This window comes from Miniopterus natalensis, chromosome 2 (genome assembly GCF_054644295.1).
Source record: "Miniopterus natalensis isolate mMinNat1 chromosome 2, mMinNat1.hap1, whole genome shotgun sequence".
NCBI lineage: Eukaryota > Metazoa > Chordata > Mammalia > Chiroptera > Miniopteridae > Miniopterus > Miniopterus natalensis.
Window position 1 is genome coordinate 155298134 of NC_142082.1, and position 17036 is coordinate 155315169.

The 17036-nt window shown below is 35.9% G+C and overlaps 1 protein-coding gene across 1 annotated transcript in view; it reads left to right on the forward strand.

Annotated features, from left to right (window-relative positions):
- The window catches only part of ITPR2 (inositol 1,4,5-trisphosphate receptor type 2), a 404038-nt gene that overhangs the window by 277844 nt on the left and 109158 nt on the right, over positions 1-17036 (forward strand). The window contains exons 43-45 of the mRNA XM_087814750.1: positions 2086-2196; positions 5850-5945; positions 7852-7974. Coding sequence (XP_087670876.1) covers positions 2086-2196; positions 5850-5945; positions 7852-7974 — 330 coding nt within the window. The remainder of the gene's footprint in view (positions 1-2085; positions 2197-5849; positions 5946-7851; positions 7975-17036) is intronic.

Here is a 17036-nt window from a genome sequence, read left to right on the forward strand (position 1 = left end):
CAGAGATTAAGTGACATTCCAGTGTCACAGAGTGACAAACGGTAAGCTGTAGAGCCATTCTGAAAACTCGGGACTTTTGATTGAGTCTAAATACAGAGTTCTTTTGACTATATTACATTTCCAGGGCAAAGTTTCAACGCTTGCTTCCAGAATGTTTGCCTCTGATTCCACTTCATTGGATATCAAGGATACATTGTTGGAGCAGAAGACAGGACACTTGAAGTATACGGAGGGGAGCCACACTTGAGTTTATTAATGGACTGTTCCCCTTCACTCAAGCATCATGGGACAACCATCACAAGCACAGACCCACCCTGGGGGAAAAAGTTTTCAAAATCACAAACATTTCTGGATATTAATTTTAAAGAAGCCATTGAGACCAATCATCAGTGCTTAACATAGAACATAAATGTAAAAAAGAAATCTGCTATTCTATCACAGATTATATGATCTGTACATAAATAGTGCCTACGTATACACATATATATGCAGACACATATGCACACAAATATATACATACATATATAGCTACACAATAAAAACACGATTGACGTAAATAATTTGTTATGGGGATAATGTTTCCCCCTCTGTAATTTGCATATGACACTGAAAAAGTTTGTGGATTTTACCCTTATTTTCTTGGATTATATTTCAGTCTCCTTGGCAAAGATACAAGACAACCTAGTTGTTTATTTAAAGTTAAGGAAAAATATACAAATTCAGAGATTGGGTTTTATTGTTGGTAAAAATGTGTATCTATAGTAGGAAATATGTATTCCCCACTTTTAGTTTTATAAGAGAATGAAGTAGGATGAAATTGAGTTTAGAAAGTAATTTACTAAATCAGGTAAGCTCTAAAAGTAAAAACTAATAATAAAATAGCACGAATCCAACAGACACCGATAACATACTTACTCTGAACCCCATGCTCTGTGTGTAAGGAAAGCAGGTTGCTAGCAAATTGCAGGAGTGATTTGCAAATTGATTTCCTCTAAGTTTGGCCAATATTTTAATAAGAAGAGGAACTTATCATTAAATGTAGAAGATGGGTGGAAAACACCTGTCCTTTGTGCCACAGGAGTAAAAGTTTCTTTATGTGAGGGGAGAAATAAAGCCCATCCTGAAAAATAGCATTCATTTCAGAGTTACCTCGATTTTACTGTTTCTCGTTTAGTTCACCTGGGTTTTGAGTTTTCAAATCCCTTGCCACTGGCTGCTGCATTATACTGTGTAGTTCCACAAATTTCAGCCCACAAACACCCGATTTTCAAGTTCTGTAAAATGAATTAAGTTTGGAATCCTAGCACAGTAGACCAAACCTTCCAATACTGGCATTTATCTCTCGGGATGTTTTATAAACTTTCCCTCTGAAAATCACTCCAGTTTAAGGTATCTGCTGAACTTTCCCTCAGCCACCAGAATTGATAGGTTGTCCCCAGAACATCAAGGGGTGCCCCAGAACATCAGGGGGTGCCTGTATTTCCTGTCTGCTGCCACCCAGCCCGGGGAGCAGCGGCACTTGTCACTCTAAGGTTAGCATTAAGTAGCAGCTAAAATCAAAATGCTCCACTCAGTATCGACAGAGTTTACTCACACACCTCAGGCATAAAGGGCACACTCCTTTCATAAACGAGAATATTCTCTTAGCCAGGAAAAATTAGATCTTAAAATTCTGAATTTAAGGAACTTCTCTATGGAAGGACATATTAAAAATTTGTTGTCTGCAAGAGTATGAACCAATGTTCTTTGAAATTCTATAAAAATGATTCAGGGGGTCAATGGAGAAAAAAGGGGACATCTATAATATTGTCAACAATAAAGATAAATTTAAAATAAAGATACGCAGTGTCTCTCTCAGTGTTCTCCATGCATAGTCCCTTAATCAGTACTAACCAATTAGTAGTTGGGCTCTAGGCAAAAGAACAAGTCCAACTTAAATCCCTGGCTTATCTTTGACTTAATCTAAAAGGTAAATGTTAATTACTTTTTAAATGTCAAAAAACTAAGGTGATTCTGTTATTTTATGTCATATGATTTCTAGTTCTTTTATGTTAAAAGTTACTTTGCAAACATTTTGTTTTCCAGACATGTATTGCCACTCATGAATCTAATGGGATCGATATTATCATTGCTTTGATTCTAAATGACATAAACCCTCTTGGTAAATATCGAATGGACCTGGTGCTCCAACTAAAGGTAGAGTAAATCCACTACTCTGGGGGGTGGGGAAGTGACATTGTCTGTGTGAGACTCCCTTTCAGAGTTAATTCTAAATCTCCAAGTAGCTCTTGTAAAAACCAAGACATAACTGGTTAGTGAAAGCACCACGCACACGAATTTCCTGATACAATGTCAAGTAACTTTTGAGATAGATCAGTTGGAGGGTACTCTGTTGGAAGTTCTTTTAAGTAGCTGCTTTGTTTCACTACTTCTCTTCTGTTTTAATCTTATAGTTTTCATTATATAGAAGAACAAAAGGTGTTGAACATTCACTACACCATGTTTATAAAATCCACCTTGACCACAGAATTCTATCTGGCAAGTCACAGTTATTAGACTGTGGAAAAGGAAGGCTGCAGTTTAGTTTTATGGCTCTCTTCTTTCTTAAAGTTATTTTCTTTTACATTAGAATCTTAGTTTTCCCCCCAAATACTGTAAGCCATTTTTCACACTGCCTTTGAGAAGTCAGTTTAACTTAAACCATGCACACACTTCCCAGCAGTTCCATTAATCAGAGCTCAGGAACAAAGTGACATTGCAAAAAATTTCTTCAATTTTTTGTTCGAATGGAAATAACAAATGAATATATACAAGAAACTATATAAATCTCAGATACAAAGGCATGATATTAAATGGAGATGAATTATGAAAGACCACATTATTGTATTTAGTGTTAAACAGGTTAAAAAATCATAGTTAAATACGGTTCTTCTGTCAAGACAGATCTATCCAGTATCATAGCAAATATAATTTTCACTTTGTATGAGTGTATTTATGGCCAGGAAGGATGATATTTGTATAATTCTGTTTCTAGATATAGATAGATAACATTCATATGTCCTGCTTACATGAAGATGATGCTAATGGCTTTTAATAAGTAAATGTTTTCTTTAATATGAGAGATATGTTTGTATTTTTTCACTATTTTCTTTTGCAGTATGTATAAGCGTTGGGTCCGTCCACCCATAGATTAAAGCAGAGGTGATCCTTGTGTAGAGCGAACTTGTCTCCTTTTCCTCACTAGCGTCAGGTTTCAGGTAGTGATGCCAGCCTAGGCCTACATGGCAGCTTCATTTGAGTTACTAGGAAAGTGTTTATTTCGTCTTAAATTCATTTTAACTGTAATTCATAAAGATGCAACATGGAAAAGCCTTGGCCTTTGACTTTTTAAATCCTTTATTATTCGAAAGACTAGCCCTTTAAATGTCATTTTTAATAGATATAACTTAATGGGGGAAATTACTGAATGATTTGTCAATTTAAAATAAAGTATAGGCATCCTGATTATTTACAAGCCCAGACCTATGTAAAATAACTAAATGATGGGATACAACGTAAGAGAACAAAGATATTCTTAGTCAAATAAAAATGCTCTTTTGAAAAGGGATCATTGAAAATTTTATTTACATTACTAAACACAATTTAGGTATACTTTTTCAAAATCTGACAGTTGGATAAATCAAACTATGTAAAAAATGCCAAATGAATGGATTTGATTTGAAATAGTTAAAGTATAGTGTTTTTTTTTTTTACCTAAACAATGAGGTGTGTACACTTTTCTTTAAAAAAACAAACAAAAAACTATGAGACTTTGAATATAATGGCCAATATGACAGCAATATTTGTAAGACAGAATGAGATATAGTGGCAAATTATAGGGGGCTTCCCTAGGTAAGGTGCTTTTAATTATAAATTTTAGGTAACATTATAGAGATAACACATTAAAAATGTTAAGGTTTTATTTTATATAATTAACCCCTGAATTTATTTGCTTAATTATTTATGATTTTAATTATACTTAATTCTATGTGTTCATTTACTATACAATTTTATGAATTTTTTATACATATGTCCTTTACGTTTTAATTTACATTTCATAACTGGTCTGTGACTATGAAGAGCTAAATTTGTAAATAGGTCATTTTGTTTTGTTATGTTTTTAGGATTCTAGCTTCCTTTCAAAGAAAAACCCTCTATTAACACTGACATGTGCATTTGATTTCTCTGTGTATATAGGGTTTTGTACTTTCAAATCGATTCAGATTTCAGTAGGTCATTTACAAAATTCTTATTCTTCCAACATAGTATGAACAAGGAGATTGGTTAGAAAAAAAATACCATAATGCCAATAGCATTCTGAAATTGGATGTATTTTAAAGCTATTATGTATTGGGCCTGCTGAGTGAGGTTCATTAGAAAAGACTGCTAGTTTTGCCAAAGTTTTAGCTTTGAATTCTGTGGGGTCAGTTCAGATCGCTCTAAGGACTTGAGCTCTCCTCTAAATCCTGGAACCTTATTTTTTAGGTATGTTGTTTGTACAGATGGGATGCTACATTATAAAAATTGATTTCAGGATTGACACAAATATGTAAAATTTAAAAATGAAACAGAAAAAATTAATGCCACTTCTCCCTCAAAATAATATTGTTGTAATCATTATCATCGTTAGTCATTTAAAGATAGTCTTTAGATTGTACTTCCTGAAAGAAAAAAATAGCTGGATAGAATTTGGTATTAAAACTACTCGATAAAATTAATTTGAACAACTTTAACAAAATTTGTGTAGAGAATGTCTGCCTACTGGACAACGGATTCAATTTAAGTTTTCATCCTGTAAGATGTTAATTTTGAGTCACTAAGAAGCATCTTTAAAGCCATTTGACTCTACTTCTTTTGTGCTCCTATCAAAGATTGTGTGTGGAGGTTGAGATTTTTTGAACATGACAAAAACACTGTAGAAATATCTCTCCAGTAGGTTTTATTATCGGGCAATTTGCCACAATCCTAGGGCAGTGCTATTGAAAGCAATGTAAAGAAATCGCTTTCCAAATGTTGAGAATATTGTGTTTTGTGTGGCAGGACTTTCTATGACTCTGTGGTACCTGTTTTGGATTATAAATCAATTGTATCAGAAACATTTTTGATATCTATAGGTAAAAATGTTCAAGACAATATATTTATAAACCAAATTAGAAAACATCAAAGACAATATAAACTGTTTTTATTCTTTATTAAACGAAATAGAAAGTATTTCTCTTCTACAACCCAGATGGTAAACATGTTGTATATTTTGTGGGACTATTACCAGTAAATTTATATTTTATTCCTAACTCATGAATTTAGAATTTTATAGATTAATTTTCAGTAATTATTGGTCAAATTTAAAATTTTGATAACATGTATTAATGTTTCATGTTTAAAACAATTTGTTAAATTTTTAAAATTATATATCATTTCTGTGAAATTTGTCATTGATACTGGTTCACCTTACTGTCTGTCTTGTTAAAATGTCATTGTAGAAATGCCCATTAGGAAATAGTGAAAGAAAAATATGATTTTATTTTAACGCACTATATATAAAGTCAATCTTGTTTTTAAAACACCTTTACACCAAAATTTAAAATATCCCTTGTAACTTACCTGTCATGATTCATTATTTTTATTTTTTGTTGACAATAAAGTAAAACATTCAATTTTAAAATGCTAATAAAGCCAAACCAAATTAGCAGTTTAAAATTCTGTTTGATTAAAAAAATATGGTCTTGGTGATCTCAATTAGAACAAATGCAGAGGATCGTTAATCCATGAAATAGATTTTTCTTGCACATTAACTCAGTCTGTTTCTCTAGAACAATGCCTCCAAGCTTTTGCTGGCCATTATGGAAAGCAGACATGACAGCGAGAATGCAGAAAGAATTCTTTTTAACATGAGACCCAGGGAACTGGTAAGAAAACTTTGGAAAGCTGTGTTAATAATGTATAACTAAAAGAGATATGTGTGTAGTATGCATGGCGGGAAAAAGTCTAGTGACTTTCACTGCTCTCCCAAAGCATAAGGACACATTACAAATAACCTAAGCAGCCCCCAGGAGGCCAGAGGGTATTGTGATTTGGGTCCTTTTGATTGCATTGGTTTTATCCACTCGTAGTACTTTTCTTAACCAGGCAGAAAAAAGAAAAGTTGGCTTTAGTTTGTGTATTGGAATATATGAGGAAGATGTATGAAAAAATATTTGTACCACTCAAAGGTTATATTCATACCTCTTTCTGAACAATAAAAATAAAATCAATATATTTTGTACTTGTTCTTATCAGTGAAATGTTGCATAATGTTGGTTCTAGAGAAAATTGGAGACTTGATGGGAATTCCACAGAGATCATTAGTGGGCCTTCGTACTGTAGAAGTTATATTTCCCTCCTCCTCTGTGACATGCAAATCATGAAGTAATGTCAGCATGCCTTAAAAGCAGTGGCTTGCAAAAGCAGCGAGAACATGCTCAAACCATACAGCTCAGTGCCCCAGTTACTAAATTCTAGCCTTATGAGCACCACTGTTGGTGTTATGGGGAAATCCTATGGAAGGCATTCTTTTGCCCTCTCTTTATTTTTTTTATTTTTATTTTTATTTTTTTAAATACATCTTTATTGATTTCAGAGAGAGGAAAGGAGAGGGAGAGACAGATAGAAACATCAATGATGAGAGAGTCATTGATCGAGCCCGCAACCCGGGCATGTGCCCTGACCGGGAATCGAACCCTGATTGCCTGGATCCCAGGTTGACGCTCAGCCGCTGAGCCATGCCTGGCCAGGCTTTTTTAAATTTTATTGCCCTCTCTTTAAAAGTAAGGAATGGAGCCCTGGCTGGGTGGCTCAGTTAGTTAGAGCATCATCCCGATGCGCCAAGGTTGTAGGTTCAGTCTCCGGTTAGGGCACATACAAGAATTAACCAATGAATGCATAAATAAGTGGAACAACAAATCGATGTCTCTCTCTTTCTCCCCTCTCTCCCTCATCAAAAAAAAAAAAAAAAATTAGTAAGGAGTGGAATCAAGGAGGGCAGATAAAGATGAGATGCATTTGACTTAACATATATAATGAGGACCTAGTATCTGCAAGGCAGTGGGCTAAGAGGAGCCAGAAAAGTTTGCTTTAGTTTGTATATTGGAACATATTAGGAAGGTGTATAAAAAATGTTTGTATCCCTCACCTCAAAAATTATATTTCTATATCTTTCTGAAATACAAAAATCAGTATCTATTGTACTTATGGTTAAATGGGGCAATAGAGTATATATTTATTCAAGAACAGCAGTGTGCACATTTATCGCATCATCCACTTCGTCCTCATGGCCCACCCTCAGCCTCTTGACTGAGGCAGTGCCCCTGCCCTGTGCTTAATTAGTGCCTCACACTTGGTCTTGCTGTAGGACTGTTGTGTTCACCTCTTGAGGGCAGATGCTCTGTTGTATCCACTGTTAGGCCCTCAGTGCACAGGACGATGCCCAGCACCTTGGATCCCTGTTACCTCGTGGGCACTTCATCAGTAACAGCTACTTATTACAGTTCCGGAGTCTCCTGATTCATGAGAACTGTCAGCATTCAAAGCAAAAATCAAAGCAAAGTTCTCCAAGGAAAAGGGAATATTGTAGGGAAACCATTTACCTGAAGATGGTTTCCAAGGCCATTTTCATTTACCTGAAGATGGTTTCCAAGGCCATTTTCATTTAGGGTTCTCGGATCCTTTTCAAGTCGCAGCAAGCATTCCAGCTTTTCAGGATATCTCAGAAACAATGTGAAATGCATGCTGTTGGTGGCATTTCAACCTTGCTGTTTCTCTTTGTGTTTTTGGTAGGTGGATGTGATGAAGAATGCCTATAACCAAGGACTGGAATGCGATCATGGGGGTGATGAGGGCGGAGATGATGGTGTCTCCCCAAAAGATGTTGGACACAATATCTATATTCTGGCCCATCAGGTATGATGTTTTAGATCTTAATGTGATTTTGCTAATCTTATCCATTACATTTTGTGTCGTGGCTTCTCATCATATTTTCAAGTTCTGGTTCCTTCATTTATTCAGCACTTGCCCCTTGCTCTGGGCCAAGGAGGGGGAAAAGCTCCCAGGGTGCCTCACTCTGCCCCCAGGGCTGTACTAGGGACTGATCCGCAAGAAAACAGTACTTGGCACCAAAAACTGCGGGTTCAGCGAAGTGCCATGTCATAGCCTGAGGAATAAGTAGACCATGGTAACAAACGGAGGTCTTTGAGGAGAGAAGAAGAGATGCTATTGAGAAGACAGAGAGTGTGAAGTAAGGGGGTACATTCAGGTCTAATCAGGACACCCCTGGATATGGCTTCTGGATTCTGAATTACAGGGTGGCATGCTTCCTCTAGTGGGCTTCCATTGTAATTCTAACAGGTATTAGACCAACTTTTAAAATTCTTTTGGGAGAACCATTTCCATTTTACGACAACGTAATATAAACAGGTGCTTGTTTAATTCCATTGACGTGAAGATCTGCTACTAATAGAAAAGTTCTAATTTCATCTTCTAAAGCAGATTTGTTTAGAAGTTAAAAATTTTAAATGTACATATGCCAATTTGATTTTGTTTATAGTAGCTCCTGCTTTTGTTTACAGAAAAAGGTCCAAAGCTCTGTAGACTTTCCTGACATTTCATCCTAATCATTTTCTCCCGTTGACAATCTCTCCCTTTTCCTGTACATCTTACCACTTAATTTAACAAACATTGATAGATATAAGGTAAGATTGTGGGTAGATTTAAGTCTTTTATTTTGATTTTTTTCAGTTTTATTGAGATATCACTGATATACAGCATTGCATGAGTTTAAGGTGATAGAAGATTGCTCTTTAGACATTTCTGGCTCTTCTCTATCCTTTGTATAACTACCTAATGTATACAAACTTAAATATAATTTTTACAGAAGATCAGGGAAGGAGTCAAATTATAAACTATATTTCTTTAATTCAAATTATTTAAACTAAAAAATGAGACAAAAGCAATTACCCATTTCTCTCCTAGCCTCTGGTAACCAGTGTGTTCTCTGTGTCTATAAGCTTGTATTTAAATATTACATGTATATAGATTCCATATATAAGAGAGATCATAAGGTATTTGTCTTTTCTTTGACTTATTTCAGTTAGCATAATGGTTTATTGATGGTGTTGCAAATGGCAGGATTTCACTTTTTATGGGTGAATAATATTTCTGTGTGTGTGTGTGTGTGTGTGTGTGTGTGTGTGTGTGTGTGCCCGCGCATGTTTCTTCATTCATCCATTGATGGACACTTAGGCTGTTTTAAATAATGCTCAATGAACATGGGTGTGCACATATCTTTTCATATTAGTGTTTTAGTTTCATTTGAATAAATACCCAGAAGTGAAATTGTTGGATCAGATGGTAGTTTTTTAATTTTTAGGGAACCTCCATACTGTTTTCCATAGTGGCTGCACCAATTTACATTCCCACCAGCAGTGCATGAGTGTTCCCTTTCTCCCCTACTTCGCCAACCCTTGTTGTTTCTTGTCTTTTTTATAATAGTCATTCTAACAGGTGTGAGGTGATATCCCATTGTAGTTTTGACTTGCATTTCTCTGATGATTAATGATGTAGAGCATCTCTTTATGTACCTCTTGGCCATTTGTGTAATATCTTCTTTAGAAAAATGTCTATTTAGATCTTCTGTCCAGTTTTAATTGAATTATTGGGTTTTGTTTTTCCTTTTGAGTTGTATGAGTTCTTTATATATTTTCGATATTAGTTGTATGAGTTCTTGATATATTTTGATAGCATTCAGTAGGTTGCCTTTTAATTTTATTGATGCCTTCTTTGCTGTGCAAAAGAAGCTTTTTAGTTTGATGTAATCTCACTGATTTATTTTTGCTTTTGGTGTCAGATTCAATAGGTCATCACCAAGACCTGTGTCAAAACCCAGCTTCTCTCTTATGTTTTCCTCTAGGAGTCTCAGGTCTTACATTCAAGTCTAATCCATTTTGAGTTAATTTTTATGTATGGTGTAAGCTTTCTTTGTGTAATTAATTTCTAGCTTCATGCACTGTGGTCAGAAAAGATGCTTGATACAATTTCAGTCCTCTTAAATTTATGAAGACTTGTTTTGTGGCCTAACATGTGATTTATCTTGGAAAATGTTCTATGTGCACTTGAGAAGAATGTGTATTCTGTTGCTTTAGGATGAAATGTTCTATAAATATTTGTTAGTCCACCTGGTATCATTTAAGGCCGATTTTCCCTTATTGATTTCCTGTCCAGATTATCTATTCATATGTGTAAGTGGAATATTAAACTACATCACTGTTATTGTATTGCTGTCTGTTTTCCCCATTAGGTCTGTTAATATCTGTTTTATATATTCAGGTGCTCCTATGTTGGGTACCTAAATATTTACAAATGTCTTACCTTCTTGTTTATTTTTTAATTTTTATTGAGTTAATTGGGATGACATTGGTTAATAAAATTATATAGGTTTCAGATGTACAATTCTATAACCCGTCGTCTGTATATTGTACTGTGTGTTCACCACTCCAAGTCAAGTCTCCTTTTATCACCATTTACCCCCTTTACCCTCTTCTACCTCCTCCCACTCCCCTTTCCCTCTGGTAATTACCATACTATTGTCTGTGAGGTTTTTTTCCTTTGCTTAATCCCCTCACCGTTTTTACCCAGCCCCCCAAATCACCTCCCCTCTGACAGCTGTCAGTCTGTTCTCTGTATCTATCAGTCTGTTTCTATTTTGTTAGTTTATTTTGTTCATTAGATTCCACCTATAAGTGAAATCATATGGTACTTGTCTTTCTCTCACTGGCTTATTTCACTTAGCGTAATATTCTCCAGGTCCATCCACACTGTTGCAAAAGATAAAATTTCCTTCTTTTTTATGGCCTCGTAGTATTCCATTGTGTAAATGTCCCACAGCTTTTTTATCCACTTATCTACTGATGGGCACTTGTGCTGCTTCCAAATCTTGGCTATTGTAAATAACACTACAGTGAACATAGGCGTGCATATATTCTTTCAAATCATTGTTTTGGGTTTCTTTGGATATATTTCCAGAAGTGGAATCGCTGGGCCATGAGGCAGTTCCACTTTTCATTTTTTGAGGTAACTCCATACAGCTTTCCACAGGGGCTGCACCAGTCTGCGTTCCTCCAGCAGTGCACGAGGCTTCCCTTTTCTCCACATCCTCCCCAGCACTTGTTGTTTGTTGATTTATTGATGGCAGCCATCCTGACAGGTGTGAGGTGGTATCTCATTGTGGTTTTAGTTTGCATTTCTCTGATGCTTAGTGAACTTGAGCATCTTTTCATGTGTCTGTTGTCCATCAGTATATCCTCTTTAGTGTTTATTCAGGTCCTTTGCCCATTTCTTAATTGGATTGTTTGTGTTTGGGGAGGGGGGGTTGGTGTTGAGTTTTATAAGATCTTTAACCCTTTATCAGATATATCGTTGGCAATTAGGTTCTTTCACTCAGTGGGTTGTCTTTTCATTTTGTTGATGGTTTCCTTTGCTGTGCAAAACCTTTTTCGTTTGATGTAGTCCCATTTGTTTATTTTTCCTTTGTTTCCCTTGCCTGAGAGGATAGATCAGAAAAAATATTGCTATGAGAAATGTCCAAGATTTTATTGCATATGTTTTCTTCTAGGATTTTTATGGTTTTGAGTCTAACATTTAAATCTTTAATTCATTTTGAATTTATTGTGTATGGCATAAGAAGGTGGTTCTAGTTTTATTTTTTTGCATGTATCTGTCCCGTTTCCCCACAATCATCTATTGAATAGACTATCTTTACCCCATTGTATGTTTTTGCCTCCTTTGTCAAATGTTAATTGACCATAAAAGGTAGGTTCATTTCTGGGCTCTCTATTCCATTTTATTGATCTGTATGTCTCTTTTTATGCCAGTACCATGCTGTTTTGGTTACTATGGCCTTGCGGCATAGTTTGATATCAGGTAGCATGATATCAGGTGCATGGATGATGCCCGACTGAGCCAACTGGCCAGGGCACACATTTTATGTTTTTTTGTGTCACATTTTACATTTTATTATTTTATTGTATATCCCTGAAATTATCTTTGTAATCATAGTTATTTTTATTACTTTTGTCTTTTAACCTTTATACTAGTTGTATAAGTTATTAATTTACTACCTTTACTATATATTTACCTTTACAGTGAAATTCTAAAAGAAGTTGCTATTGTTTTTAATATAGTTGTATCCTTGAGAAGATTTTGAGGTCTCTCATAGTATAGCTAATCTATATATAGGACAGAAAAAAGACAAGGGTAGATGGGTTATAGCTAGAAAGACCAAAAGGAATTTTAAGTATTGAGGAACTAAAAGCTAAGATGAAGGACAAGTTGAAGGAAGTAGAACACAGAGATTTAGAATGTGGAAAAGGTGTAGTTTTAGGGAGAAAGAGAAATCAGGTGACAGGAATTGAGTCAAGCTAGAAAAGAAATGACTAGAGATTGAATGTGAGTGGAAAGAAAAAAAATCACAGGCTGAGAATTAAAATAATATTGACTGCTATAACAAATACAGAAATGTGGTGACACAATGTGTACGTGAGCAAAGAGCTACTTCAGAAGCTGTAGCATTGTGGAAGGGAAGCAGCAAAAAAGAGTAGAGCGGGGTGAGCAGTAGAAAGTTCTAGAAGGAAATTGGAGAATATCACCACCCATGTTTTCTTGACTGTGAGCTGGTTTTGCTCTGTCTGGAGAGGTTATTTGCTCTGAATGAGTGAGCAGCTTCACGAACAAGACCCGACCATGTAGCTTTTATGTGGGAAATGAACAACCAGACCAGCTAAGTCAGCGCCGGAACCAGCAGAGTGGTAGATATTTGAGCCAGATTACCTCATGTCCATGAAGACGATGTTTTAAAATGCAATCTCATATTACCAGTCTAATGTGAGTAACAATAAATATGTCAAGGTCAAGAAAAGACTTATGTTAGGCCGGCTCAGTTTTAAGCAGATTAAGTATGAGAGCAGAGAATACAAATTTTAACAGCAGGCTAAGGTGGATGTTGAGAAGAATGGGGAATGAGAATAATGAATGCAAGAGTTAGTCATAAATCAGAAGGCAATGATGTAAAACAAGAAAGAATTTAAAAATAAAGACAGCATGGAAGTCAATGATTTTGATGGATTTGAGTTTATGGGAATGCTTGGAGAGAACAGGTTATATTCAAAGGTAAGGGTGACATTGTCCAAGGAATGGGAATTCAGAAGCAGTAAAAATGTAGCAAGGGGTTAAAAACAACATACTGAAATGGAGAGATTTGAAAATGGCTTGAGTGGATATATAGAGGTTAATTAATTTTCCAAAGCCAAAGTGTTAGAAACGCAGTAGTTTGCAGAGCCGTGATGGTACAACGTAGAAGTACACGAATAAGGCCAGACTCCAGGAAGAGAGAGAATGTCAGGCTGAGTAGGGGAAAGGAGATTCTTAATTGCCAAATTCTTTAAGCCTTATGATTACATTGTAAGAGTGTAAATATGAAATAAGAGTCCACATAGGTTCCTTCTAGGAACTCAATGAGGGGATAGGAATACAAAATATATAGAACAATGTGTGTAACAGACAGTGTAGAGGTAAGTGACTGCCTGCTTCTTTTCTTATAGTGGCACAGGGAGTTGTTGCCTTGCCAGTTTGTAATTATATTTTTATGAAAAGTTGTTTTCACTTATAGAAGAGAGCCCACCGTGCTCTTTTGATCTTCCCACAAGTGACTTCTTTGACGTTCTCTAGGCCAGGATACTATATTTTGTTACTTGGGAGGCCAAACACGGTTGCTGAGTTCTTCCGAGCCTGTCATCCGAACAGCTTCCCCACCGAGACACCAAAGGATGGTGGCTGTAAGCTTTGCTTCCAGAAGGGGCCATGAAGCTGTGCTCCAGGGGTTTGGCTGAGTCCAGGTTTCACTGTTTTCACCGAGACTGTGGAGCCATTCTGCTCCTGCATGCTGATGACCATGCAGATTGGCTTCTGCCTTTGCACGGTTCAGTAATTCCAAAACTGAGGTTCAGCTTCCTCCCTGTTTTACTATAATCATCTTTTGTACAGACAGCCTATTTTGGTGCCCTCAGACTTTCAATTTTTGTTGTTATTTCTTTTTATGGTAGTGAGGTAGTTCTGCTTTTTCTACTGTGACATCCTTTTTGGTCGTTCTTGTGGTTGGTGTTACAAGAAGCATTATTTGCTTCTTGTAAGTATCTTGTCTGATCTACATAAAACTATAAATACTTAAAAAAGGGAATTTCTTAAGTTCTGATACTATAGTGTCGTGCAGAGAAATACCTTATAATTAAATGATGTGCCTTTTTGGGCTTTCTCCCCACGCCACTCTAGTCTTGGTTTTTCACATTCTGCTTTCTTCCTGTTTGTTCTCCCCTTTACTCCTGTGTTTCTATGCAGCAGTCACTGCCCACAGTCTAGAAAACTGGTCAGTACTTTGGAGATGTTTAGCACATATTAAGCCATATTGTTTCTCTGGTCCCATGTAGAAATTTTTATTTTTCTGTTTGAGACCTTTTATTTTATTTTCTCCCCAAGCTTTATAGAGATATAATTGACATATAACATTGCATAAGTTTAAGGTGTCTGATGTATTGAGTTTATACATTTATTTATTGCAAAATGACTACCACCATAGCCTTAGCTCGCAACTCCATCCAGTTGCTTAATTACCATTTCTTTTTGGTTGTGAGAATGGATAAGATCTACCCTTTTGGCAACATTCAATTATATGGTACATTATTATTAGCCACAATCACTAGGCTATACATAACACCCTCAGAATTTGTTAATCTTATAACTGGAAGTTTGTATCCTTTGGCCAATATTTCCCCATTTCCTTCACCTCCCAACCCCTGGTAACCACTCTACTTTCTCTGTTTCTCTGAGGTTGACGTTTTTAGATTTTGCATGTAAGTGATACTATGCAGTATTTGTCTTTCTCTGATTTATTCACTTAGCATAATGCCCTCAAGTTTCCTCCAAGTGTGGAAACAGCAGGATTTCCTTCTTTCTCATGGTTGAATTTGATTCCACTGTGTGTACACGCACACACACACACACACACACACACACACACACAGGGTGGGGTAAGAATAGGTTTACAGTTGTGAGTATGCTAAACACAGAGTTAATGAAGCTGTTGTAATAAGCATAACCTGCTCTCACATCTTTATCCATCCATGGATAGTTAGGTTGTTTCATATCTTGGCTATTATGAATAATGCTTCTACGAATATGTGATACCCTCTGTTTTGATACGTATTAGAATTAAGAAGTATATAGAGAAATATTATACGCTTTACAGGATGTAAAGAAGGATTAGGTAGCAAGCCACTGGAAAGCAAAAATAACTTCTGGCTCATAAGGCAGGAAAGAATGGATCACTTTAAATTTGCTCTCTGAAATTATTTTTTAAATACAGGCTTTAAAATTTTTCATGAGCATTTCCCCATCTCACTAAATGATTTTTGAAAATGTAATTTTAATGTCAGCATAATTGTTCATTGTTTGAATGTACCGTAATTTATAGAATCACCCCTTTTTGTTAGACATTGAGGTTTCTAATGTTTTTTGTTATAAATTATGCTGTGAGTAATATCCTCATACATTAATTTTTGCCTGCTACACTCATTCCTTTCCTAGACTGAATTCCAAGAAGTTTAATTACTAGGTCACAGGGTAGTAACTATCTTACGGTTATTGATGCGTATTAGAAAATTGTTTTTCACAGTATGCGATGGTATTCATCTTACTGAATTCTAAAATTATTACCATTTAGAAAAATATTTACCAAACTAATAGTGTTTGGAATATAGTAACCCCTCAACAAATGTTTGTCAAATGAATTAATGAATTATAGATTAAATGGGATCTAATTTTAAGTCACATATTTTGGATTACTAATAAAACGGACTATTTTTTAACATGTTATTTGGACATTTCTATTTCTCCTGTGAATTACTTAAAAACAGGTTTATCCACACTGTTGGGACTTATTTTTTTCCTAATGAATTTTGATTAAGGTTAATAAAACCTTAATCATAATCATTATATCTACTCCCTGATTCATTTGCTTTCTAAATATTTTTGTGTTAGTTTTCTTTTATAACCTTGAGATCTGTTAAACACTTAAATTTTCTTCTAATGTAGAATGAATTCAGGTTTTGTAATTAATTATGTATAATTTTTTCATGTTATCATGCAGAAGTGATAAAAAGGCAAGTTCTGATGCTAACTCATCTGTAAAGACATAGTCCAAGACTTAGTAGCAACAGCAGTCTCTGAGGGCAGGGTGTGTAGGAGTTACATGGATGTGAGGTAGAGCATGGGTCATAGAGACACCTGTAGAAGAAGAGATCTACTGAACTAAACCAACTTTAGAGCCAGGCAGGGCATGTGAGTGAGTGATATGGGGGCAGGTATGGCTGGGGCAATCTGGTAATAGTCTTCCAAAGCAGGCCCCCATTACTGACCTCTGTTGACTTTCCAATTGGGTTTGCAGGCCTGGGATTTCCATTTCTACTCCTTCAAAAGAAGCCTGAATTTTTGAAAAATGTGAAATCTTCTAATTTTTAAAAGTTGACAAGTCATTCAAAATTTTTATAAAACACTGAGTAGTCCAAATAAAATTCACCTGCAAGTAGAGTGTAGCCCATGAGCCAGAGTTTGCCACCTGTGGAGTGAAGGATCCACATTTCCCATTTATTCTTTGCTTAGTTGCATGGATTTTTGAGTGCTTAGTAGATCTCGTGCATTATACTAGATACTAGGAATACAGCCACGAAGAAGGCCAGCAAGAGACCAGCTCTGGGGGAATTTACATTCCGACTGGGAGCAATGAGGGGTAGACAGGCCAGGGAGAGCAGATAGTGGGCCCAGCGAGGCAGCGGGTGAGAATGTAGTGTGATGAAGGACAGTAATGAGATGCTGCTGTAGTTCGGATGGTCAGGAGGGCTTTCTCTGAAAAGCTGAAACCG